Source organism: Centruroides vittatus, unplaced genomic scaffold (assembly GCF_030686945.1).
Source record: "Centruroides vittatus isolate TY-2023 unplaced genomic scaffold, ASM3068694v2 contig_199, whole genome shotgun sequence".
In the NCBI taxonomy this organism is placed as follows: Eukaryota; Metazoa; Arthropoda; class Arachnida; order Scorpiones; family Buthidae; genus Centruroides; species Centruroides vittatus.
In genome coordinates this window covers 1239536-1264863 of record NW_027121224.1, presented here as the reverse complement: position 1 = coordinate 1264863, position 25328 = coordinate 1239536, and the positions used below count along the sequence as shown (strand labels likewise).

The 25328-nt window shown below is 34.3% G+C and overlaps 1 protein-coding gene across 1 annotated transcript; it reads right to left on the bottom strand.

Annotated features, from left to right (window-relative positions):
- Positions 1–222: 222 nt before the first annotated feature.
- Positions 223–9306, bottom strand: LOC136970477 (DNA topoisomerase 2-binding protein 1-A-like). The gene is made up of 2 exons (XM_067264925.1): positions 8852–9306; positions 223–4193 (listed from the first exon to the last, which is right to left on the bottom strand). Exons 1-2 carry the CDS (start codon positions 9303–9305, stop codon positions 412–414), a joined length of 4236 nt encoding a protein of 1411 aa, XP_067121026.1. The 5' UTR covers position 9306; the 3' UTR covers positions 223–411.
- Positions 9307–25328: the final 16022 nt, after the last annotated feature.

Genomic DNA, 25328 nt, shown 5'->3' with positions numbered 1-25328 from the left:
TATCTAATGCCAGCACATTGAGATTTTCTTATATTATGGCTTCAGAATTTTATGAACAATGTAACTGAAGAAAATTTTAAAATTTTATCAATTTTGGTATGAAAATTCTCACATAATCTTAAGAAAGAAAAAAAAGATTCATTAATATATTCATATTTTTAAATATATCTTTAAAAAAATACAAATTATTGTTTAAAAATATACATTTTATTACTGCTATGAAATATAAATTTATATACACTATTACAAATATTGTATCTCAAAATTATAAATACAATTTTATGAGTATTTACACTGAGTAATTATTGATAGTATGTAATTCATAAAAAAAAACAATTTATACAGTACATTATTTTTAACAAATGTCAGAAAGGAATTGGATGTATATCTATACAATTTTTTAAAATTTAATCACCTCTCATATTGGTACTTTTTATTAGGTTGTTCACTATCTTCCAATTTTCTTTTCTTGTTTGCATGTTTTTCCAACAGCTGTTTAACTTGGGGAATTAAAAAATTTTCTTCTGAAGGTGGATTTATTTCTACCAAATAAAAAGCTATATATTCTGGTTTTAAACAATTTATTCCAGAAGATACCAGTGATTCTAAATCAACTTTGTTTAACTCTTCTTTAGATAGCTCAATAAATGCATGTGTGACATTTTTCATATCTTCCTCTGGTTTAATGATCTCAGCTCCACCACTTTCTAATATTCTTTTGTAAGTTGAAGATTTTTGTTTATCAGCAATAATTAAAACTTTCCACTCTCTGAAAGCACCATACCTGTCAAGTTTATTTTGTTTACTTATTTTAATTCTCCAACGACGAGGACACATTGCCACTTTATTGTATTTTTCTTGAAGAGCATATTCAAAAGTCTGAGTCATAGTGCCACCCCATTCATATATTTCTTCTTCAACAAAACAACCAGCCTGTGCACAAGATTCTACATATGATTTATGGAGTACCCATAATCCTGATGCAACACTGGATAAAAATTTCTCGTTCTTCAAAGGCTGACCAAGAATTAAATGCGTTGTTGTATTATCAAAAGTTCTAGTATCTAAAACAATGCCTCCAATATTTCTTAGAATTTCAGAATAATGTGTTTTTTCATTTTCTGTAAAACCAGAAAACATGAATCTTTTGTTTTTGATAATCTGTTCATCGGGATTATGGTGTAAATTATTAATACTGTCGTCATCATTGGGATTTTTCATATGAACTTCTTTGTGCATAAATATTTCATTTTCAACATTAACACTAGGAGGACTAAATGATTCGGTACCAAGATTGGCTTGATTAATATGATCTGCTAATTTTTCTCTTTCACTTCTGCCAGTAGGATCATCCCATGTAATTGGTACACTTTGAGTAAAAGCTTCTAATGGTAGCACTTCATTTTTGTTCTCCCAAACATTTTTATTAATTTTATTTATTCTTTCTTTCTCAGAACCATGGACTTGTTTTTTTAAATTATGATTGTATACATTAAAATTTATCTGCTTAGAATTTGGGCTTGGAGAAGAGTGAATATTTTCTGTCTTACGTTTACTAGCATTTAACAATTCTTCAAGTTCTCTACTTATGTCTTTCTCATTTTCTTGTTCAGGAGTAAAATTATTTAATGCTTTTGATTCTCCATTGACAAAATCTTTTTTTATATCTAACTCAACTTGATTTGGATTATTAGGATATGATAGTTTTTTTGAAGATTTTTCATCTTGACAATTTAATTTTTTTGCAGAAATCTGTCCCAAAAGCGAAAGTCTTGGATTATAAGTTGGTGAAAATTGACTCTCATCAACTAGTGCATGAGCATCGCGACATGCATATATCCATTCAATTGAGACAATTTTTTTACCTTGTTCTCGAGCAGTCTTGAAATCACGAGCTGAACTAGATTTCCCCTGATAAACAAAATGAGTGCAATCAGAACTATAACTCCATCTAAAATTACCACCTAAAGAATGAATTATCTTATTTAATTCTCCTTGTTTACTACTAAGTTTTTTTGAAACACACAAAACTACACCTTTTAAAGGTTTATTATTATTTTTATCTTGTTCACAATCACTTCCTGTTTTATCCAGATCTTCAACCCCAATGGTTCTCAAAGCTGCAGATATCTTTTCTGCAAAAAGATCCTGAATAGGCAAACTTTTCTTTCTGTCTTTACTATCACTATTAATAGGGCTGTTTAACATTGATAAAACTGAGTTTACTTCATAATCAGGATGGTAAACTTCATTTGAATCAAGAAATTTTGAAGATGAGGATGATTCACTTGTAATATTTAATGACTTGATTATATTATTTTTTTGAATTGGTTCTTCAAGCTTTTTATCTTGGAGAGGATTAAATGTGGTATCATTATCTTGTTCGATCACAGATATATCATCTTTTGAATCTGTTTCTTTTTGATTTGCATCAATAAGTGTATTAACTAATTGGTTATTTTCTGAAATACTTCTTGTGACAGTAATGGATGTTTCGTCATATTTTGATACTGACTCTTGCAGATCAAGCAAGTAATCAACTTCATTTACTCTCTTACCCATTTTAATACATTCAAATAACCATTCTTTTGTAACTGCTGGAATATTCCACTTTTTAGATGCTGTATATTTACTACCTTCTGGAACAGCAACAATCAAATGTGTATTTGGTAACAGTCCATGCTTTTTGTTTGCTTTCCGAACAAAACATTCTTGAGTACATGCCCCCATGTTTTCAGCTAATTCCATTAAACCATCACGTTCAGCTCCAATATACTGACTAAATGATATTACACAACCTTTCAGAATTTCAGAATTAATATTTAATGGTTTACATAAGGGATGGAAATCAAACTGAAGTAATTTTTCTTTTTCAATACACATTTGAATCCAGTAATTAGTTACCATATTTACTGCACTAAAATTAACTGATGTTCCAATTAGTGGAACAATATGTAAATCTGCTTTTGAATTTACTTTTGCAATTTTTCCTCCAGCAGATTGAAACATCTCAGAAAGTAACATAGAATCTTTTGGTTGAAACCCAGAAATATGAGCAGTAAACTCAGAAAAAAATTGCATTTCTGATTCATTTCTGTTTTCACTTTTTAATTTATCAGATTTTATAGTTTTATCATCATCACTTGGCAAATATTGATTAATTATGTCAGAAAAACTATTATCAATGTTTGTAGAAATGTTTCTACAATTATTTGGCTGTTGAGTTTCATTATGATGTGATGCTAAATGTTCTACACTTTCTATTTTTGAAGATATTTGTGGACTTAAAGTAATATTTTTAATATATCTATAAGGTTCTTCATCAAGTAATGTACGTTCTTTATAACAGTTAACAAGCCACAAATAGGACACAACATGGCACTTCATTCCTTTTTCCTCAATGAATCTTAAAATATTATCATCTTTTTCTCCTAAAACAGAATGAGTAACACTTTCATTTAGTTTATTAAATCTCATTCCTCCTCCTGCATTAATGATTTTATATAATTTTTCTAATCGTAATCCACTAAATCCACTGACATAAATTCTACAACCATCGAGAAATTGTCCAACTTTTAAAATATCATTAAATTCGTCTAATATATTAAAAGTAGAATTATTTGCTGGAGCAATAGTCATAGAATTAATATTTGTAGTCTCTTCCACGAGACTTTCAAGGCAGGAAATAGTGGTATTATATATTGTACTACAGTTTATATTTTTCATTTTTTCTATTAAATTTCCTTTTTCAGGTGTAGAAGTATGAATATTTTGAACTAAACCATCATCTAACTGATACAGTTTTTCATCTTTACAAAAACCAGCATTTAAACTGTCATATAACCAATCCAATTTTACACATTTAATTTTCCAAGCTTTAGCAAATTTATACTTTTCACCCTTCGGTTCCAATAGGATTAAATGTGTTACTTCTTTTGCTCTCATTGCTCCTGAATATTTACCACCATTCTTTTCGATACATTGCTGTACATTTTTTCTTTCTTCATTTGTCAACTGTGACACAGTAACACTAAGACCATAAAATGGAGGACACAAATATTTCTTGTAAATTTCATTAGTTGCATGAATTTGCTGATATTGACCATTATCCCAACAATCATGTATCCAGTCAACCTTCATTATTGGTAATCCAAAGCTGACAGCAACACTATATTTATTAGAACTAACACTCCCTGGAATGAATAAAATTTTAATATATTAATCTATTCTAATTCCAAATATTTTAAGCAGAAAATTATATTAAGAAATCTTCTAATTATTTGGCTTTGCATCATTAGCGATCAAAATATAAACACAAAACTAACATTTTGCAAAGTTGCTAAATCCTTCATTCTAATTTCAATTTTATAATAAAGCTAAAGTGAATTAATGATAAATTAAATAAATAAAAATTAACAATAAAAATAAAACTAATTTCACACAATGATTGCAATACTTCTTCAATATAATTTTTGATACCTTTGAACATGGGTGACTATCTGGATGTGTCTGTAAATTTTAATAAAAATACTATAATTGAGCTAGTTTGAAAAAATTGTATATCTATAAATTTCCACTGTTGTCTGTCCATCTGTTTTCCTTAATCTTGAGAACGGAGTTAGATAGATGAAAGATGAGACCAGATATGGAAACCTTAGGGGCAGGAATTAACTATCTACAAACTTTTGATGCAAATGGAAGTCACATTATTTCAATTCAAAAATTTTCCCTGAAAAGTGTTAGACAGATGACCAGCACAACTTTATTGTTAAATGAAAAGTATAATGTACAGGGGCAAGTCACTACTAATTTGAGGTGGAGAGCATATATTTTAAATTAAACAAATTAAAAATATGATTAAAAATTGCAGCCCAGCATTGTTATGAGGTCACAATAATTTGCTCGTTAATTATTGTAATTTCCTGCAAATAATCCACAGGTTATCCAGATTTTAAAGTCAATTTAAAAGGAGACGAGTGTTATGTACTTCTGCAGATCACCTATTGATCTTAAATTGCAATTATACGACTATAAAGAACACTCATTCTCATCCAAAACCTGAAGTCAGAAAAAAATTCACTTCACTAACGTTTTCGGCCTCCTGCGGAGTCCTGCTTCAGGTGAATGTTTCCCTTTCTTTAATGAAACACCAATTTAAAATAAAATTTGAATGTTCAAAAATATTGAATAATATTATATCAAAATATCTATTGAGAGTGGAACAGATTTAAAAACTGGCAGTGTTGGATCGTTTGCCTAAACATTACAGAAAATGGAATAAAACTCCATGCATGAGTACAGGCATGTGCCACAGGCCCTATGATAACTAAATATTACTGTATAACGCTGGTTCATAAAAGGCCTGCCAAGCTGCTGACATAGAAAGTTCCTCCCTGTAATTAATACACATGCTTAAAACATGTTCATGTTCCTTTCCCATTCATCTGTTTAGTACCATGAATAATGATTCAATCTATGATCTGACTCATCTGTCACAACAAGAAGGTGAACACAGAAGCTATTACATGTGCTTTCAGTGTGCATTTGGTACAAATGTACATGCTGACCATTTATGGATGTCACAAATGTCTTTCTGCAGCTACATCTCTAGCTCCTTTTTTTAGATGTCCATCTTCTGAATGAGTGACATTTTTCTGTCATTGGAGTTTTCCAATGCAAATAGCCACAAATCAAGTGTCACTTTGTCTGAAAGAGTTTATTTGCAAATAACAAGTCATCTTGGACATTTAAATTCATAATGATGACAATTTTAATCTTTCTCTAAAGGTCACTCATTATTTTCCATCTTTGTTCTCTGTTTGTTATTTTAACCATGACAGATATCATCATCAGGCCCTCAAAATTGGGGAAATTTTCCTAACCTTTAAACTTGATTATATAAACCTTTCAATCTTTGACAAAGTCATCAGTGTTTCTTTCACAACAATGTTATTTTTCTGTAAATTTTTTTTTATTCACAACAGTTTTGGTTTTGAAAAATGCATTGCTGTTAATGAACATTCATTTTTTTCTTTTATGGTAATCACTCCTCCATAGAGGGATTACTATTCATAATTTGTAAATATAGCAAGACTCCACTTAATGCTGATTCGATATAACATGGTCTGCTCGAAGTCTAAAAAAAAGCTCAAAATTTACGGATTTAAATTATCGTGGCATTTCATTGATTTGTATATAATACGATTATTTACAAACACAAACCAATCAGAAAAAGGTGGCAAAAAGGTGCACTTTCTTTAAATCTGTGTTTGTTTGGTGCAATTTTGGAAAAAATGTATCATCATGGATGCCATAGGCAATGTCGGCTTCTCTTGGAAAGAATTAACTGAGAAATGCACAAACAAAGTGTGGAAGAAGTTATGGCTGAAGATAACCAAGAATTCTCAATGAGAAGAGCCTATCACTGTATCATTAGGTTAATCAAAGTCAACCTAATCAATACAGCAGGACTAGGAGATGTAGCTGAGCAGGATATTGAGGAGTTACCGCAGGTTTCTGGTGAGAGTCTTACTAACAACTGGCAGAACAAGGAATTCATGTAGAACTGGAAAATAGAGATTCTGAAAACAAAGAACCCAAAAATTTCTCTAAAGATTTCCTTAGTAAAAGTTTGGTAATGATAACTGAAATCATTGATCAAATTGTAGCAAATGATCCAGATTTTCAAAGGAGTGCAAAAGCAAAACGAGGCATTTGGATGTGATCTTCTGCTACCGACATTTGCTTAAGGACAGAAAAAGTGACAAATGAAACTTCACGACTTTATTGCAAAAAAAGAATTTCAGAAAAGTCAGGACCTTCATCACAAAAATGAAGTTTACATTTCTGTGTGCATATGTTTGTGTGTTATTTAACAAATATTATTATGCAAATTAATATAAAAATAACTTAAAATTAAAATTTGTTTATTTTTGGTCACGTGTTTCCCTATCCCTATTTACTCTATGTTAAAATGACCTCATTTAACGCTGTTTCATTTAGCACTTTGTCATCTAGGAATGCATCCCTGCATTAAGTGAGGTCTTACTGTAGACCAATCGGCGTAGGTGGCAGCAAGCATTTGTGATCCTGGCCTTGGGACATTGATGCTTCACCTACTTTTGCATTTCCAAGAATTGTATCTGCAATTCGTATACACCTATTTGACATAGGTAAAACCCAGGGGTATTTGTCTACTGGTCCCTGACTCCTACAAGCATAATTGTGTGAGGTTTGCATTGGCATTACCTATTATTTGGTCTGTTTCTGACATTTGCTGACTCGCTGTCTCCTACACAAGTTTTCCTGCTTGATATGGGGGATGGAGGGTAATATTTCATCCCAGGAGTCTAAATTTCCTAACCCTGGCTGTTCTGAAGTAGAAGGTTGCTAACTTATGTTCCTCTCTTCAGTCTCCACATTTACTGAAGCAGGAACACTAAACTCCACTTGTGCCATTGATGGTTTTAGTCAATTTGCATGTACAGTACATGCATATTTTTCCCTGTGTATGGAGTCAGTTCAAAAAATAACCAAACTTTTGGAATTGGGAGGAAATGGAATGTCCTAGCATCGTGAGGTTGGCAACACTATGTTTGTGATAACCTACTAAGCAAGCTGCTTTTTTCAGATTGTTGCTATCTCATTTCATTCCCACATTATTGTTTTTTAAGTGAAAGGTGTTTCAGTATTCATGGTGATTTATGCAGGAAAACTTTTACAGAAATGTTTCAACTTTTGAATCAAGCTTATGGAAGCAATGCTTTAGGTTGTACAGTGTTATGAATGGTTTACCCGATTCAAAAGTGATCATCAATCAGTTGAAGATGTCTCTCAACCAGGAAGGCCTTCAACTTCAACTGATGACACTCATGTTCAGAAAATCAAGGATCTGGTGCCTGCAAATTGTCATCTGATTGTCAGAGAACTTAACAGAAGAGGTTGGGATCTCAATAGGGTTGTGCCATGACATTTTAACAGAAAAATTGAACATGCATTGAGTTGCAGCAAAATTTCTTCCTCGCTTGATAACCTAACTGCAGAAGGAAAATCGAGTGGATATATGCCTGGAACAAGTCAATGATGAAACATTCATGCAAAGGATCATATTGGATTTCAAGTATGTGATGTCCTACGTAAGGAATTTTGACATATCTTCTGGATTATTAATTGGGTGTATAAAATGCCTGGCTAGTTCCTAGCACAGAGATGTAAATTTTTAGTACCAGAAAATGTAAATATTGTTTACACCAGATGTCTTCCAAACTGTGTGTTTGATTTTATACTGCACTTTGTATGTCATATATGTTTATTTTGACACAACATACTTGATGTTTATTAAGTTATTATTACTTTCAATACTTAATGCAGTTTAGATGGTTTCATCTCAAATATTCTGTTTTTTCAAAAGATAAAATCTAAATGTTTTCAAAATATTTATCTAGAATAAATTTTAGACCTTGTTTAACTGTAAGTTGACTTACTTTTCCTGTTCATCGTTTTACTTAACACACAATTAATATAATACTGTATTTAACTATTATAGTGTTTTTCAACCTTTTTCTATTAGTGGTACCCCTAATTCTTTATCAATGCAGAGTTATTGCATTTTCATATTTTTCAAAATACACATAAAAAGTGTAATGATGCTGCTCAACACTATACAGTATTTTGCTGCATCCTTGAAGTGTTGTTGTGGCATCCTAGTGTTCTGCAGCACCCTATTTGAAAATCACTGAACTATTCAATAAATCTTACTGAAAATCATAAAATTTATAGATTCTTCTATGTCATTTCACTATAAAAACATTTCAATGACATAAAAAAGAAAATATCTTTTAAATATACTCACCAACTACTAAATGTGTCACACTTTTGGTAAGGTCTTTATTAAAATAGCCACCCATAAGTTCTATTTTTTGAGATATTTCTTCTCGAACCTTTCTTTCAACATTTGTAGTAGTAACAATTACTTTCCTCATTGACAGACTATATACAGGATATGATCTGTAGGGAAGCGATTGATTTGTCTGTATGCATTCAAGAATACATAATGGTCCTAAAATTCGGCATTTTAATGATACTAAATGTTTATATGCCTCTCCTTCAAATGGATCAATAATAAATAATTTCGATGGCTGTTCTGTTAACTGGAGACATTCTGTTTCTGTAATCCAAAGAGGATCAAAGCTATTACTTTGCATTGCTCCAAATGCAGCTTTCATAGTTTCAGTAGTTTTTTCAAGTCCACCTTCTTGGATGACAAATCTTATTTCATAAGATCTACTATCATTATTTTCTGACATGGTCACTCTGTAATGATTTATAAATATCAAACATTATTTTATATTTTTATATGTAATTTATATTAATATTTATTATTAAAAAAGCACACATTAATTTTACAATTTTTAAAATTTTATATTTTATTATATTCTAAAACTCATTCCTGTTATTATGGATATCCAAACAAAATCATCTGATATAAAAATAATTTCACCAAGGAAAATATTATGAAAATTTAGATTACAGTCAAATTTTTTTTCTTAAGAGATTTTTTTTTGGTAAAGATACGTGTTGAGTTCAATTTATTAATTTATTTTGTGTGAATTCATGTGATATAAATTTATTTCGATGTTTTGAGGTATAAAACTTAATGGAAATTGTCATGTGACTCAGGAGTGTCTTTTGTAATTCCTTAAAAATGTGGGGTGAGATTTTCCTGCTTAAAACAAGGGAATAAAGGAATTAGTATATTCAGGATTCCTACTCAAATTTTTGTTTAAATTCCATGACTTTCCCTGACCAACCTAGTACAAATTCCCTGACCCTCACGTCTCTTATACCCTATTCATTGTACATTTGAAATAAAAATTGTATATTCTTTTGTGGCTGGTCAGTACTGACCAGCGTGTCGCATGGTGAGTGTTGTGCTTTGTTGAGCGTCGGGTACCTGAGTGTTGCCCACAGTGTAAATAAAATAAAATTGTTTTGTGTTACAATTTTTATGAAGATGTGTATTTTTATTGAGAAGCATAAACGAGAACACATTAAAACATTTTTCAAGCACCAAGCTTGAAAACAAAAGGTAAAAAACAATACCGGTAAAAATCTTGTGGATATCTATTTTAAGCATATCCAAAAGATTTTTACCTGTCAATTGGCAGCCATCACTGAGCACCAACTGACTTTCAATATGTCTTTAGTAAAATCACCAACAATGCTTTGAATATGCCATTAGTGAAATCATTATAACAAGTTTTATTTCATATAAATTTAAGCTTTGGTTATTCTGGATAGCATTTAAATAAAAATTATTTGTTTTGATGCAGTTTTATCCTTACAAGTATAAAATTAAACAATAAAAATAAAATAGCTCTATAAAGAATCCCAAGAACTTCAGCCTATTGGCCAGGAAGTTGAATCTGCACCTTACTGATATCAAGGGAGACTTAAGTTTAAAATTTGAATTTCTAGACCCAGTATTTTTTCTCTATGAACATCTGCAGTGCCAGATAATAAAAAAAAACCACACCTAACTGATGTTAGAAACATGTTTGTTAAAAATTGTGAGTACTTTTGAAGACATAAAACCTTCATCTTCAGGCAAATATCAAACTTTAAACTTTAAACACAAGAATATATGTTGGTATTCCAACCTCATGCCTTCACTGAATTTAAAGAAGAAAAGTTGCATTTATGTTCTTATGTTTAAAGTTTGTGTTCAATTTTTGCCTAATGATGAAGGCTGTAAATCTTTGAAAGTACTCACAATTTTTAATAAATACATGTTTTTAATGACAATTTGGTGTGATTTCTCTTCCATATAACATTTACAGCCTGAAGTAAAATTTGTTTTTGTCAAAAAAAAAAAGGATGCACTTTTCACTGCTTACATTTCAGCAACCTATTTATAGAAAAATCTGAAATTTTGCACACTACCTAAGAAAACAATTATCTTTTGAATGAAATATTCACAATAACTTTAAGCCTTTGGAGATTGGAGAAATTAACTTCCAAAAATTGGCAACTCTCATTCCAGTATATATAGTCAGTGATTTTTTACTTGGCATAGAGTCACTGCCATAATTCTGTATATAACACTTTGTAACAATGTACACAAGAAACAAATTTTTTAATTATAAAACATTTAACAAAATTTGATAGTGATATCTCTTACCAACTGCAGGAGTTATATCCAAATTAAATGGCAGTTGATAAAACCATGGATTTATGAGCAATAAATGTTTTGTAAAGGATAATTACAAAATGAAAATTTTTATTATATAACATGTATTCTATTTTACATATTAAAATTTATGCACTCCTTTAGAACACAACCCCCCCTTTTTTTTAATTTAGAAATTAAAACTAAACCCATTGTTATATTATCTTTTTTTAGTGGTCAGTTAAATATTTCAATAAATGTTTTCAGACATTGCCTATATCGACATTGCCTTCTGATTGAAAGTAGAATGAAGAATTTCAAAATTTTTTTCTTTTCACCTGCATAGTAATGTTTCCATTTAAGTGACATAAGTGCATTTTCTATCCTTGTTTGTAAAGTTCTTCGTTTGTAATACCAAGGATCTAGACACATTTATAGATCATTTCCATTTATAAGATTAGTATATGTGAACATTGAGATGAATAGCTCTTAACTGGAAACAGGCAGATAGTATACAGCCTGATAGTAACTACCTAGTAAGTACAGTGCAAGAGATGGTCATCTCTACCTCCACATATAATAACCTTATAAATAATTAAAAAGGGAGTGTATATAATTAAATAGGGAGTGATCTTTGGATTTGGATGGTATCACAAAGAACTTTAAAAGCAAGGACAGAAAATGCACTTACCTTGCTTATGACAACCCTATAGCAAAAAAAAATTTTTTTGAAATTTTTTGTTTTACATGTTGATCTGAAGATGACTAAAAGCAATATCCAAAATGTTTATAAAAATGTTTTAACTGACCTTTAAAAAATAATAACAATGTTTTTTTATTTTTAATCTTTGACTTTAATTTTACATCAAAAATAAAATAGTATAAGAAAATTTTTTGTAAACCTTAATACAATAAAAACTCCTGAAACTATTTTGTACAGTAGAACATCGATTATCCAACTCAATTGGGGACTGGGGTTGGTCAGATAACTGAAAAAACGGATAACCGAAAAGTATGAAAAAATACGTTATTAGTATAGTATATTAGTACCAGGTCACTCCATAAGTCCATGCTCATTTTTATGACCTTGAGAAAAATCTTTTTTGCTGTTAAAAATGTCAGTCTAATGTGATAATTTTTACATTGAAGTGTTAAATTGGATCTCATTCATATAATACTGTTCAGAATTGTGAACATTTCAGTTGTTTATTTTCGTTAAAATGGAAATAACCCATGAATATAAAAGATATGTTTTATACTTTTTATTTTTAAGTGGTGAGAATGCTACAAATGCAGCCAAAAAAATAAATACTGTACATAATCAAATTGTAATTAGTGCAAGGACTGCGCAGAAGTGGTTTGAAAGATTTAGAAATAATGATTTTAGTGTGGAGGATAAGGCTCATACTGGAAGACCCGTTGACTTTGATGATGATGCTCTCTCTGCACTAGTTGAAGCAGAACCATCTTTAACAGTTGATGAAATTGTGGAACGTTTAAATTCATCCCACAGAACTGTTCATAGACACCTACAACAAATCGGAAAAGTTTCAAAGCTAGGAAAATGGATACCACATAAACTGCCAATAGCTAACCGACAACAACGTGTAAACATTTGCACATCTCTTTTATCCCGTATTGCTTTAGAACCTTTTCTTGATAGGCTGGTTACTGGAGACAAAAAATGGATCCTCTATAATAATGTGACAAGAAAAAGACAATGAATGGATCGCAACAAGCAGCCAAAACTGACTGCAAAAGGTGGGTTGCATCCAAAAAAAAATTCTTTTGTCTGTTTGGTGGGATATGTCAGGTGTAATTCACTTTGAGCTGTTAGAACCTAATCAAACAATTACAGCTCAAATGTATTGTGAGCAATTAGAGCGTTTAAATGAAAAATTGAAAAAAAATCGACTGTCGTTAGTGAACAGAAAGCAGGTTCTCTTGCAGCATAACAATGCCAGACCACACACTGCAAAAATAACTGTACAGAAACTTGAAAGCTACAACTGGAAAATTTTACCTCATCCACCATATTCGCCAGATATTGCTCCCAGTGATTATCATCTTTTTCGCAGTTTGCAGAATTTTTTAAAAGGGAAAATTTTTGAGGATGGGAACAATGTAAAAAAGGCTATTTCTGAATATTTTGATTCAAAACCGAAATCATTTTACGAAGACGGGATTAAAAAGCTACCACCAAGATGACAAGAAATTGTACAAAATAATGGTGAATACATTATAGATTGAAATAAAATTTAATTAAAATTTTTTGCTGCTTTTTTTGTAGATAAAAATACACACAAACTTATGTACTGACCTGATATATCGCTATTAATCTACTTCACGTTGAATTTTCATCGATGTTAAGCCTAACAAATTTTTTAAAAAATAATAATTGTCGCTATTGTATTGTTAAAAATTATTTCTTTATTTTGCACAAAATAAATACAAAAATAAAGTAAAATAAAAAATTAAGTCTGGTTTAAATACTGGCCTCCCTTTCATAGTTGAGCCATGTTGCCAGCTAAAACACGCAAATATTTAACAAAAATAATATTAAAGTAGCCAATCCATAGCCAAATATTGTGGCACCACATCACTAGCGGACATTTGAATTTGCTGACTAGAACACGGTCGGTTAACCGATGTGACAGTTGATCGGGGGTCGGATAATCAATGCTCTACTGTATTATGAGAAACACCACAATTCTTAAAACAGCTAAGAATTAAAGACTTGCTTTACAAATATTTTTTAATTTCTTTATAAGCCATCAACAATGCTGACAATCCTTGTTTAAAATTCAAACTATGTTCTGTGACTGGATCAATGTTTAAGAAATAGTAAAGTTGCATGACCTCTGTATTCTTTGTTTATTATAGTGAGTGACAGTGTTGACTTTTCAATTTCAGTTTAGTGTTTGCCTATTGCCACTTCATTGCCTTCATTTTGAATGAATTCTTCAAAATGTTAAAGTTCATCATATGGCTTCATTTTGGAGAATTCTCTGCCTTCTAAATCTATATAAATAAAAATGTAAGGTTCATTTATTCATAATAGCTAATCTCCGAAAGTTCTTCACCAATTCCTTTGAAATTTTCACATAATGTTGCATTCAAATACGGGCATGTTTTTATATAATATAGATGTCGAAATTCCCCCCCACCGGGGGGAGAGGGACAGGATTAAAGCTTACTGTGAATAACTCTGCTTCTATTTATACTATTTTACATGTGGGTTTTTGCATTTCTGATTGTGTTTTAATAGGGTACGTCAAGAGAATGTACACTAAGGGATTTTTCGAAATTCCCATGGGGAAAGTGTTATACATTTATAATAGATACATTTTGAGCTACAGCAACACGTGGCTGGGTCCACTAGTACTTAAATAAAACAGAAATTTAAATTTAAAATATTATACATCTACAGAGTAAGGAGGGATTCACCTAAATCTTCTATTTTATTAATCAACTAATTATTGAAATATATATATTACAAAAATGTATTTGAGTAAAGTGTAAAAGTTTTATTTGTCATTTACATGAATTTATCCTTGTATCCGTCAGTGTCAATCTGCACATATATCAAGAGAATGAGGCCAATGAAACCAAGTACGAAAAATTTTCCATTGTAAAATACTTGTTTCTATTCCTAATTTCTGTAGTGAGGTATAAGATAAAAATACATTGGAGAGACAATTTAGCAACATAAAAATATTGGAGGATATGTCACCTCTCTGTTATGGATCCACATCCATAATAATTAGGCATATTTAATTCTGTTCTTTCAGCTGTTGTATAGATTACTCCCCATGGAATTTCGGGACTGAGTATATATTTGAACTCAGAGGACCAAGATGAGTTCAACGATACCCTACTTTTGGACCGGAGGCAAAAAATGAGAAAGTTATCATACTTTTTTCTGGCGATTGCACGATGATCGGGAGTTGCGTCACTCTCTCCACTAAGCCTATCACGTGTTTAACAGGCAGTCCAGCAATTTGGCCATATATACCAACCAAGGTAGATGTTGATCCACGAGCACACTGATCATCTGCAGTTTGAGTTAAGTCCTTTTCGCACACCCTTGCGCTCCTTGACCTTGGGGCCGAAGGCTCCTCAGCCGCCAACACGCTCATTATTGCTCGTGGCCGGCTAGTACTATGCGCCACCATCATGGCTTGTCCAACAAACCTAACCTATCCCTCCAGGAGATGACTGTAGTCTGACGTCATGGTTTACAGACTTTACTGCAAGATGGCAGTACTAGCAACTACGGTGCTGTCTGCATGATAGCATTAAAAAAGTATGATAACTTAAAAAGTATGATGACTTTCTTATTTTTTGTCTCCGGTCCAAAAGTAGAATACTGTTGAACTCGTCTCAATCCCGAGTTCAAATGTATACTCAAAGTCCCGAAATTCCATAGAGTGCGCTCTATAGTACACCCATTCTTTCTAAGAAAGATCCTTTTAAACATATATCCAAATACATAACTGCCTCTCTTGAATCAAGAGCTTTCACACTACTTATCCATCACCAGAAATCAGAGATAAAGATTGAGATTTTATATAATTGACTCCTAATGAGGACTTTATGATTGTCTAGAAGCACTTGAGATTTAACAAATTGCTATGGCTAATAGCATGTATAACGAATAAAAATGTTTTGAATTCAAATATAATCTATTTTATTTGAACATTTTTAAATGAAACATCTGTAGATAACTGAAACATTAATTAATAAATGTATTCTGATGTTATACAATAAAACTGGGTAGAAGTTAACTTTAGATAATTTTTATATACATACATCTACGTACAAATTAGCTAAAATTAACGTCTATCGGAACATTATTATTGTAAGAAATTCAAAATCAAATGTAGTAAATTCAAGTTGCACTTACTCTAAATTTAGTTTTTTAAAATGCGGAATATTAATCCAAGTTAAGTATAATATGGAATTTTAAAGAAAATCAATTTCGTTTATGTAGTAGGAACAAGGTATGTTTTCACATTATAAAACATACAAATCCAACCGCCATGAATTTCGCTAACTCAGCACCGTTGCCACACATCTGACAAAAATTTGTCTTTGTAATAAAAATGTAAAAAAAAACATAAGTAATGTTCACAAAAATATTAAAAATTAAATAGTATATTAAAATAATAATTTGAACTAATTTTTGATCTTATTGTAACTTTCGTTTAAAAAAAAATGAATATTGATATAGTGAGAAGTCAAATTTTATAGAAAAAGCTTAATTTTTTTCCTTCTCTAGTATTGTAATAGCGATAAATGCATTGTAATATTTCAATATGATTTTGTAGTCGGAAGATAATAAGGACTGATGCCTTTATTACTTTCCGACTGGAGGACCCGAGTTCGAGTCCGGGTCGCGACTGGAAGTTTTCAGGAAAATTGGGTAATCCGAGAAACAAGATCTAACATCCGGGCCCGCAATGTAGCGGACCTGGAAATCGTTACATTACCAACCTGGCCCAGTCGGTATTGGCATAAAAAAGTAATTTGTGCCCATAAAACTAAAAGAATTAAAAACAAAAAATTGGAATGATAGTGACTGTTGTTTTGCTACGTCTTTACAGACGTCACCTTGCTTTTGTGGAAGATCTGGATTCGATTCCGTTTTGGACAAGACGTTTCGGATCATCCACTGAGAAATTTCATAACCCGAAAATATTAATATATCTCTTCGTTCGATCGGCTTATTGTGGGCTTGGCCAAATTTATGATGCCCATGTAAGATATTTAGTTCTAACAGTTTCAACGCGACAGAAAACTTTAGAATGTAGATAGATAACATAGAAATAATTTTTCTTTTAATAATATTAGCCTATCATTAGAAAGAATCCAAATTGATAATTATGATAATATTGATTAATTTATTGTTTTTTTATGCCAGTCATTTTACTGTACGTCAAAAATTGAGGCCATTCGTGTAATTGATTAAACAAATTACTTGGAAATTTGAATTTTTTTAAAGTGAAAATGAAAGATACATTCGCCTTTCAAATACAGTGGTGCCTCGTATAACGTACGCCTCGAATAACGGACGCTGCGAACAACGGACTTTCTGTTTGACCGTTACGTGACTCGAGCAACGGACTGGCTGCGAACAACGGACTTTCCGGCATAATTAGTGACTGCTCCATGGGTGCGTTCTTTAATAGCGGTCGCTCTGCGTCTCCCCTACTACGGGAGTGCGCTGCTATTCGTAGGCATTTAGGAACGACTGTGAAAGAAAAAAAAGATGGAGGCGCCCGCACTATCGATAGTATCGTGATGGAGGAATCTATAATTCTAAAATATGAGCTTTTAAAGGCAAAAGAAGAGTCCCAATTGTAAAATTTAACCATAAAATGGATTATTTGTCGAAAGAACATTCAAAATAGCCACGAAAAAAAATTTGAATGTCGGCTACCATTCGAAAAAAATTCGTAAAGACACATCACCGCGTGCGCTAACTCGCGCTTTCACAGTTTCTAAATTTTCATTCATAAAACCACATAATGGACCCGGACACGAAACTATCTGAGCCATGGAAAACGCCATGTTGCTTTCCACCGTAAACTACTGCTACAAGCGGCTGTTTTTGCCGTTCGACAATGCCCACTCCCAGCGGAATTTAGGAACACGTTCTGCAGGAATTTTTAAACGGATGTCGCTCGCGCAGAGTTACGCTGAGGAATAAAAGAACGCACCCCATGTTCATTTTTTTAAATGATATAGTACGGTTATTTTATGCTGCGGAACGAATTAGATGTTTTAACATGTATTTCTATGGGAAAATGCGTTTCGTATAACGGACGTTTCACTTAACGGACGTGCACCTGGAACGGATTAAGTACGTTATATGAGACACCACTGTACTACATACCAACTCTATACCGACCCTGAAAAGATTTGGTCTATGAAAATGTCTAGATCAGATTCGAGTCCGAATAATAGATTTTATTCGTGTTGAATTTAGATTTAAATGCAAATTCTCTATGCCAGAGGTGGGCAAGCAAGAGTTCAGTGGGAGCCGAAATGTAGGTTTTGCAAAATGCATGGGAGCCGCAGTTCTGTACTGTCGTGGCGGATAGTATGGTAAGGCTGGGAAGGATAGCACTTTCAGCAAGAGCCGCATGTAACCCAAAAAGAGCCGCATTTGCCCATGCCTGCTCTATGCGGTTATCTGATAATCTCTTCTGAATTAATTACAAAAAAAATATTTATAAAATTATAAATTGATCGTAAAAATTTAAAAATATATTTATTAATTCAAAAGTAGAAACTTTCATAAAAACATTGGAAGTAATATATAAATGCATATATATGACAACCAGTAAATTCATCAGCACATCCTGGCGATATAAATCTATATTCAGTCCACTAACCGATTCCATTAAAAAGTTCCAGATAGGTTAGAAGTAATGATAAGGTCAAAACCGCCATAAGAAGGAGGAGAATAAGATAAATTAAAAAATATAAATACAGTAATCCCTCGCTACTTCGCGTTTCATTTATCGCGGCCTCAGTATATCGCGGATTGTTCAAAAATATTCATCAAAAACTCAAAATTGAGGAATTATGGCGCGAAAGTTGCTCGCACGCTAGCAGAAGGCAGGGAGTGCCCACACAATTCAAAATCCACGTCTCTGATTGGCTGGCTAGCATCCCGCCATTTGATATCCCTCCCGACTCGGGAATCTCGCAAGCTGATTGGCCTAGATGTTTCTTCCTAAACGAATCTCGTTAGCTGATTGGCCCAAGAAATCTACGACAACATGGTCAGAGCCGTAGAATTCAGTAACCGTATTGACGGTGTAATGGCTTTGTACAAGGGCATCTTTGCTCAGAAGAAAAAACAACGGTCACAACTCCCCATCACGATGTTCCTTGTGTGCCGAAAACGTTCTGCAGAAACTCCTTCTGCTGCCTCTACGCCGCCTCCTGCAGTTACCCCAGCTCTATCCGAAGCTGCCCGCGACGATCGCGTTAGAAATGAGAGGGTGATACTACTTCGCGGTTTTTCACTTATCGCGGCCGGTTCTGGTCCCTATTAACCGCGATAACTGAGGGATTACTGTACATTGATGAATTATTTATTATAACATCGTTACAATGCCGGGCTGCAATTTTTAATCATATTTTTATTTGAAATATATGCTCTCCACCTCAAATTAGTAATAGTTTGCCCTTGTACCGGTACATCATACTTTTTCTTTAACGATTGAGTCACGCCGATTATCTATCTAACATTTTTCAGAAAAAAATGTTTAATTGACTTCCTGTTTGCCCAGAAGATTTTATATAGTTCATGGGGGCCTCCTGCCCCTAATACTACGTTCGCACACAATCCTCGACTAACTTCGATCTCGATTTACCTACAATCTGGATTGTGACTGTCGCTATTCAAACGTCGTGCCGTTCGCACAGGTAATTCGCTTGAGAATAACCCGGCTATTGTAAGCGATGATAAAACTGGCATAACTACTCGGTAAGTCACAAACACCAATACACAAAATGGAAGTTTTGATTAGAAATAAATACTTTATCTTGCCATATATCTAATAATAGACAGATGTCATCGTCTCTCCAAACATCTTTTTTATTTCTTTGCCGATACCCCGACACGTGTTCTGTAGCCATGTTGTATTTTCTCACGCGCGTGGGATTGTGGGATCTCTCTTATGACTGGATCTAGTTTCAAGAACTCTCTCCAGTCAATCGCGATTGAACGTCGTTTCAGTCGAGATTGAAACGGTCGAGGGTGTTCGCACCAAGGCATAGTCGCTGACCTTGGTCACAATCTAGATTGAAATGCTCGGTGCGAACGGGGTATAAGGTTTCCATATCTGGTCTCGACATTCATCTATCTAACTCCGTTCTCGAGATTAAGCAAAAACAGACAGTTGGATGACAGTGGGAATTTATAGGTATACAATTTTTTCACACTGCAGTCCAATAATTTTTTTGAACGTTGTATTTAAGACAAATAGTTGGCCGAGCTGTTAAATTATATAAATTTTATATACTTCAATACTTTAGAAATAATTTTAAAATTTGCTTTTATGTCCAATTGTATCATAATCAAACTTTGTAGAAGATAGCGAAAAGAAAATTTTTCTGAATAAATTTTTTAAAGAATTTTATAAAATTTGAAAACGGCTTAATCGAATTTTAAATAATAATTCATGAGGATGATCAATTATTAAAAATGGTCTATACTTTATCGGAAAATGCCGAAATATAAACTCGACTCCTTCCACTTCGCTCGGTATAGTCGGTTAGTAATAATGCGAAACAATGAATTAAAAGACTAGTAATAATGCAAAATACCGCCTTTTTTTGCACTTTTCGAATACTTATATTTGTGAGATCCCAAAACGGGTTGATATTAAACATTTATATTAGAAAATTGTTAAAACGAAACGAAACGAAACTACAAAAAAAAAAAAAAACTCTCCATTGTTAAAAACCGAACAAAGATCGGATTAGTTGTTCCAGTGATATGAAACCGCGACGAGAAACGAAATGCTATTGATGTAAAACAGAACGCAATAATTGTAAATGATTGATAATTGTAAACGAGCGTCCTCCAGTAGAGATGGACCTTTGACAAGGTGCTCGTATACAAATATTTAAAACATAAAAATTTCGAAAAGGGGAAAGGTTGATGACAAAAAGGAACATCGCGTCGGGTCGTTAAAATTTATAAAACGTCACAGACTAGACAACAATAGGAAAAATATGAGCGCGAGTTCCAAAGTTCCATCAACACTTTCCATCCAGAGTTAACGGATGGTGTCAAGTAGATTCTTCGAAGCGGATCTTTCTCGTGACTCGAACAGGGGTCGTTTTTCGCTTAGGGACAGATGTGGGACCAATCGGGGAGCGTAAAAAAGAGACGTAGAACCAATCAGGTGGAAAAAGAGGAGAAAACGGAAATCGAGAAGGCCGATTTTGAAGTACACGACAGAGAACTTTCCGAGAGGCTTCAGAAGACACTAGATGCGTACGCCAAGGTGTCCAGCGAGAATTCCGCCGCCATCAGCCTACGAGTCTCTTCACCTGCCGCTGCCCAGGGGCCTACCTTCGAGAGACGATAGAAAGCACCCTCGACATCCAAACGTTCGAACATTCAATTTTGCAAAGAACTGTGCATGGTGTAAGTTGTTTTGTGTTTTAAACGGGTTTTTTGTGAGATACTTGTCATCCGTGTCTCCTCCGCCACAGCCTCACACGACCCTAGACCATCCTGTCACGGGATTAACGATTCTCCCCTAAAAGTCGGAAAACTTACACTTGTGAAAAGTGGGGTTTAAGTCCCCAATCTCCACCAGGTCAGCGAATTTACATATTGCAGTAACCGCTTTATACAAAATCTTGAAATTTTGTACACTACCTAAGAAAATAATTTTTCTTCAAACGACACGAGATATTGAGAATACCATAGAATGTTTGGGGGCAGAAAAAATCAACCCCCGAAATTCGGAAACTCTGATTCCTGTATATGTTGTCAGTTAGTGACTTTTTTAGTGTTTTATATCAGAGTCATTACCGTGACTCCTGATATAAGACACTAGAATATTGGATCAAATTTCAACTGTTATTATTAAATACAGAACGTCCTCAATGTGCTATACTGTACGTCATACTTAAGTTCCTAACACGCGTCGTGAACGAAATGGTGTACATCGAATATCAATTTCTCACCGAAATAATATATTATGTGACATTGCCGACCAACTAAAAACAATTTATGTGTGTCTAATGTACAATAAGAAACTGTTTATATGAAAGTGTCGTAACTTTCAACACCTAGTATATAAGGTGACAGCCGGATGTTTGAGCGATTGAGACTTCAGCCTACCGCGTTAACGTCGAATTCGGGCTGTTGAAGAATCCAGGGCTAACTGTACCTGATATGTCGAGTTCCGTCCCATACAGTCCTGCAGCCGAAATTGTGGATCTGAAGAAAACAAAAATCGGTAACATTAAGGCAGTTCTCCATAAACAAAACACAACAAAACAAAAAAAAAAAAAACACCACCAGCTGCCATGTTGCAAGTATGATGAAATATACGTTCAGCAAGAAGACCTTTAATTGATGATCTTAGGTAAGAGTTAGCAATACTAAAATACGAGCGAGATTTGCGCGCAGATAATTTCTTACGATACTAAATATAACAGAAAAATTTATCACAAAACGATTATTGATGCCAATGTCTGAAATTCTATTTAATCCATGCAAGATGTTTGATACCAGAGCCCCTTCGGCCCCCAATTTAAAGTCTTTTAATCTTTAAAATTGGCGTTTCCACTTCCCGGGACGAGGACCCAGGGGTTGGATTTGTGGGAAGCGAGTGTTCGGGTTGTTTCATTGTGTCGAATTACACAGAACGTGGCGCTTGACGTGTAAGTGCGTGAGTGCGAGAATTCGAGTAAAGGTTAAACGGTGTATATCTTCGTGTACAGTGATGTTGTGTGCGTGTGTGTGTGTGTGTGTGATCGAAGAACGTCTTCGGCATGTCTATAAACAGAAAAACAGTAAATTACGATACGAGAATAAGATGTGTTAAAAAATAAAACGAAAGAGTTCTTACCATCGGCGATTTCGAAAAATATTCACATGTCCACTTGGTCCTCTTCGTGGTAAAGTTGGGGAGGGAGAAGAATCTCCCTCCCAAATGTTCCTACGAAACACAAAGACAATGAGAAAAGGAGAAGTTGATTCATTTATTACCTAAGGTGAAGATTGTTACCTTTATCAGATAGTCTTTCTTTCCGAACAGTGTTATGAGAAGAGCGAAGGACCTGACCTAGCCTAGCCTAGCCTAACCTAACCTACCCTAAACAGAAGCTCAATCCTCATAACAGCTGTTTGGGAAGAAAGGTCGGCCGAATGTCGCGTCCGGTGAAGAAACGTGTCACGTCCGGGTGGTCACAATCGGGAGTCAAATCCGTTGTCGTCGACCGAGTGTCACGTTCGGGAGACAAGTCCGTGGGTCACGTCCGGGAAAAAGTGTCGAGTCCGGGTGAAAAGTGTCTAATCAGGTAAAGATTAAATAGAAAAAAAATTAATTAAATTTAAGGTTTTAGTTTAAATGTTAGTACAGCAAGAGGAAAAAAAATTAAAAAACCTCTTGCCTTCTTATACTACGTTAGTAAATTGAAACTAAAACCTTAAATTTAAATGATACTTCAGAAATAGCAAAGGAAAAAGTCGTTCACATCTCTTGCGAAGCGACGCTTTTTCCTTTGCATCCTTGCCCACACCGAACGAGAGGATCCCACTCGTTGGAAAAGAGAGGAATGATCGAAACATTCCTCCCCTCCCAGTGCGGCAAAGATGATGTCGTCAACATGGAGACATTTCACTTTTCGGAATAAGTCCGAACAGCGAAATGCCTCCTCTCCGTTCAACGCGAAACAGAGAATGCTGTAGACACCTTTTATTCTTGAAGTCGTTCCCGTGAAGAAAGAACCCCTTCCGCAATTGATGGAAGAGAGTTCCTCTTCCCGCTCAAAGAGGAAAAAGGCCCTCTCTTCATCCATTGCGGAAGGAGAACGCCCTTCACACTTCTTCATCTTCTTAGGCCGCAGCCACCGCCAAAACCGCCAGTCCTTCATTCTGTAAAGAAAGAAAGAAATATATATATATATATTAATGGGATTCGGATATACTTAACGCAGAAAAAGTTCACGACGAATCGAAATTCGGATAGCTCGCGTTAGATCCTACCGGAAATTGCTAGAACGTTCCAACTGTATTTGCAGTAGAGACGACCGACCCGGTAATTTGTCTCTTACCTGTACAGTGGTGCCTCATATAACGTACTTAATCCGTTCCAGGTGCACGTCCGTTAAGTGAAACGTCCGTTATACGAAACGCATTTTCCCATAGAAATACATGTTAAAAAATCTAATTCGTTCCGCAGCATAAAATAACCGTACTATATCATTTAAAAAAATGAACTTGGGGTGCGTTCTTTTATTCCTCAGCGTAACTCTGCGCGAGCGACATCCGTTTAAAAATTCCTGCAGAACGTGTTCCTAAATTCCGCTGGGAGTGGGCATTGTCGAACGGCAAAAACAGCCGCTTGTAGCAGCAGTTTACGGTGGAAAGCAACATGGCGTCCTCCATGGCTCAGATAGTTTCGTGTCCGGGTCCATTATGTGGTTTTATGAATGAAATTTTAGAAATTGTGAAAGCGCCAGTTAGCGCACGCGGTGATGTGTCTTTACGAATTCTTTTCGAATGGTAGCCGGCATTCAAATTTTTTTCGTGGCTATTTTGAATGTTCTTTCGACAAATAATCCATTTTATGGTTAAATTTTACAATTGGGACTCTTCTTTTGCCTTTAAAAGCTCATATTTTAGAATTATAGATTCCTCCATCACGATACTATCGATAGTGCGGGCGCCGCCATCTTTTTTTTCTTTCACCGTCGTTCCTAAATGCCTACGAACAGCAGCGCACTCCCGTAGTAGGGGAGACGCAGAGCGACCGCTATTAAAGAACGCACCCATGGAGCAGTCACTAATTATGCCGGAAAGTCCGTTGTTCGCAGCCAGTCCGTTGCTCGAGTCACGTAACGGCCAAACAGAAAGTCCGTTGTTCGCAGCCAGTCCGTTGCTCGAGTCACGTAACGGCCAAAACAGAAAGTCCGTTGTTCGCAGCCAGTCCGTTGCTCGAGTCACGTAACGGTCAAACAGAAAGTCCGTTGTTCGCAGCGTCCGTTATTCGAGGCGTACGTTATACGAGGCACCACTGTAATTTGTATTTGTACGACAGAAAATTAAAGACACGCCGCACGTAGCCATGCGGAAAAGGCACTCGAGCCCAAGTCGTAACAAGTGTTTCGTTCTAGAGCAATTTACCCTAACGTGTACGTCACATAAACGCAACGACGGCATTTAAAAGGATTTCGTGGGAAGAAATTGCGAACGAGTCGACCAAAACACAAGACAAACGTACAAAGAAGCGAAACAGCCGAACTCGCCATTCGGGACACGAACGTTTAAGTGGAACAAAGCATTGGCAGAGGGTTACGTAAGTGTGGAAGGTCGACTGCACTCAGAAAAGACCACCTTGTGGAAAGAGACAAAGAGCCTAAGGAAAAGAATTCTTCGTGTCCAGCCTGTATAGAT

What these genes read in the sequence shown, in the direction of transcription:
- LOC136970477 (XM_067264925.1), bottom strand. Translation starts at nt 9,305, where the DNA reads ATGTCAGAAAATAATGATAGTAGATCTTATGAAATAAGATTTGTCATC. An exon ending in TGTGACACATTTAGTAGTTG is followed by an intron (nt 4,194 to 8,851) that starts GTGAGTATATTT and finishes TATTCATTCCAG; the next exon opens with GGAGTGTTAGTTCTAATAAA.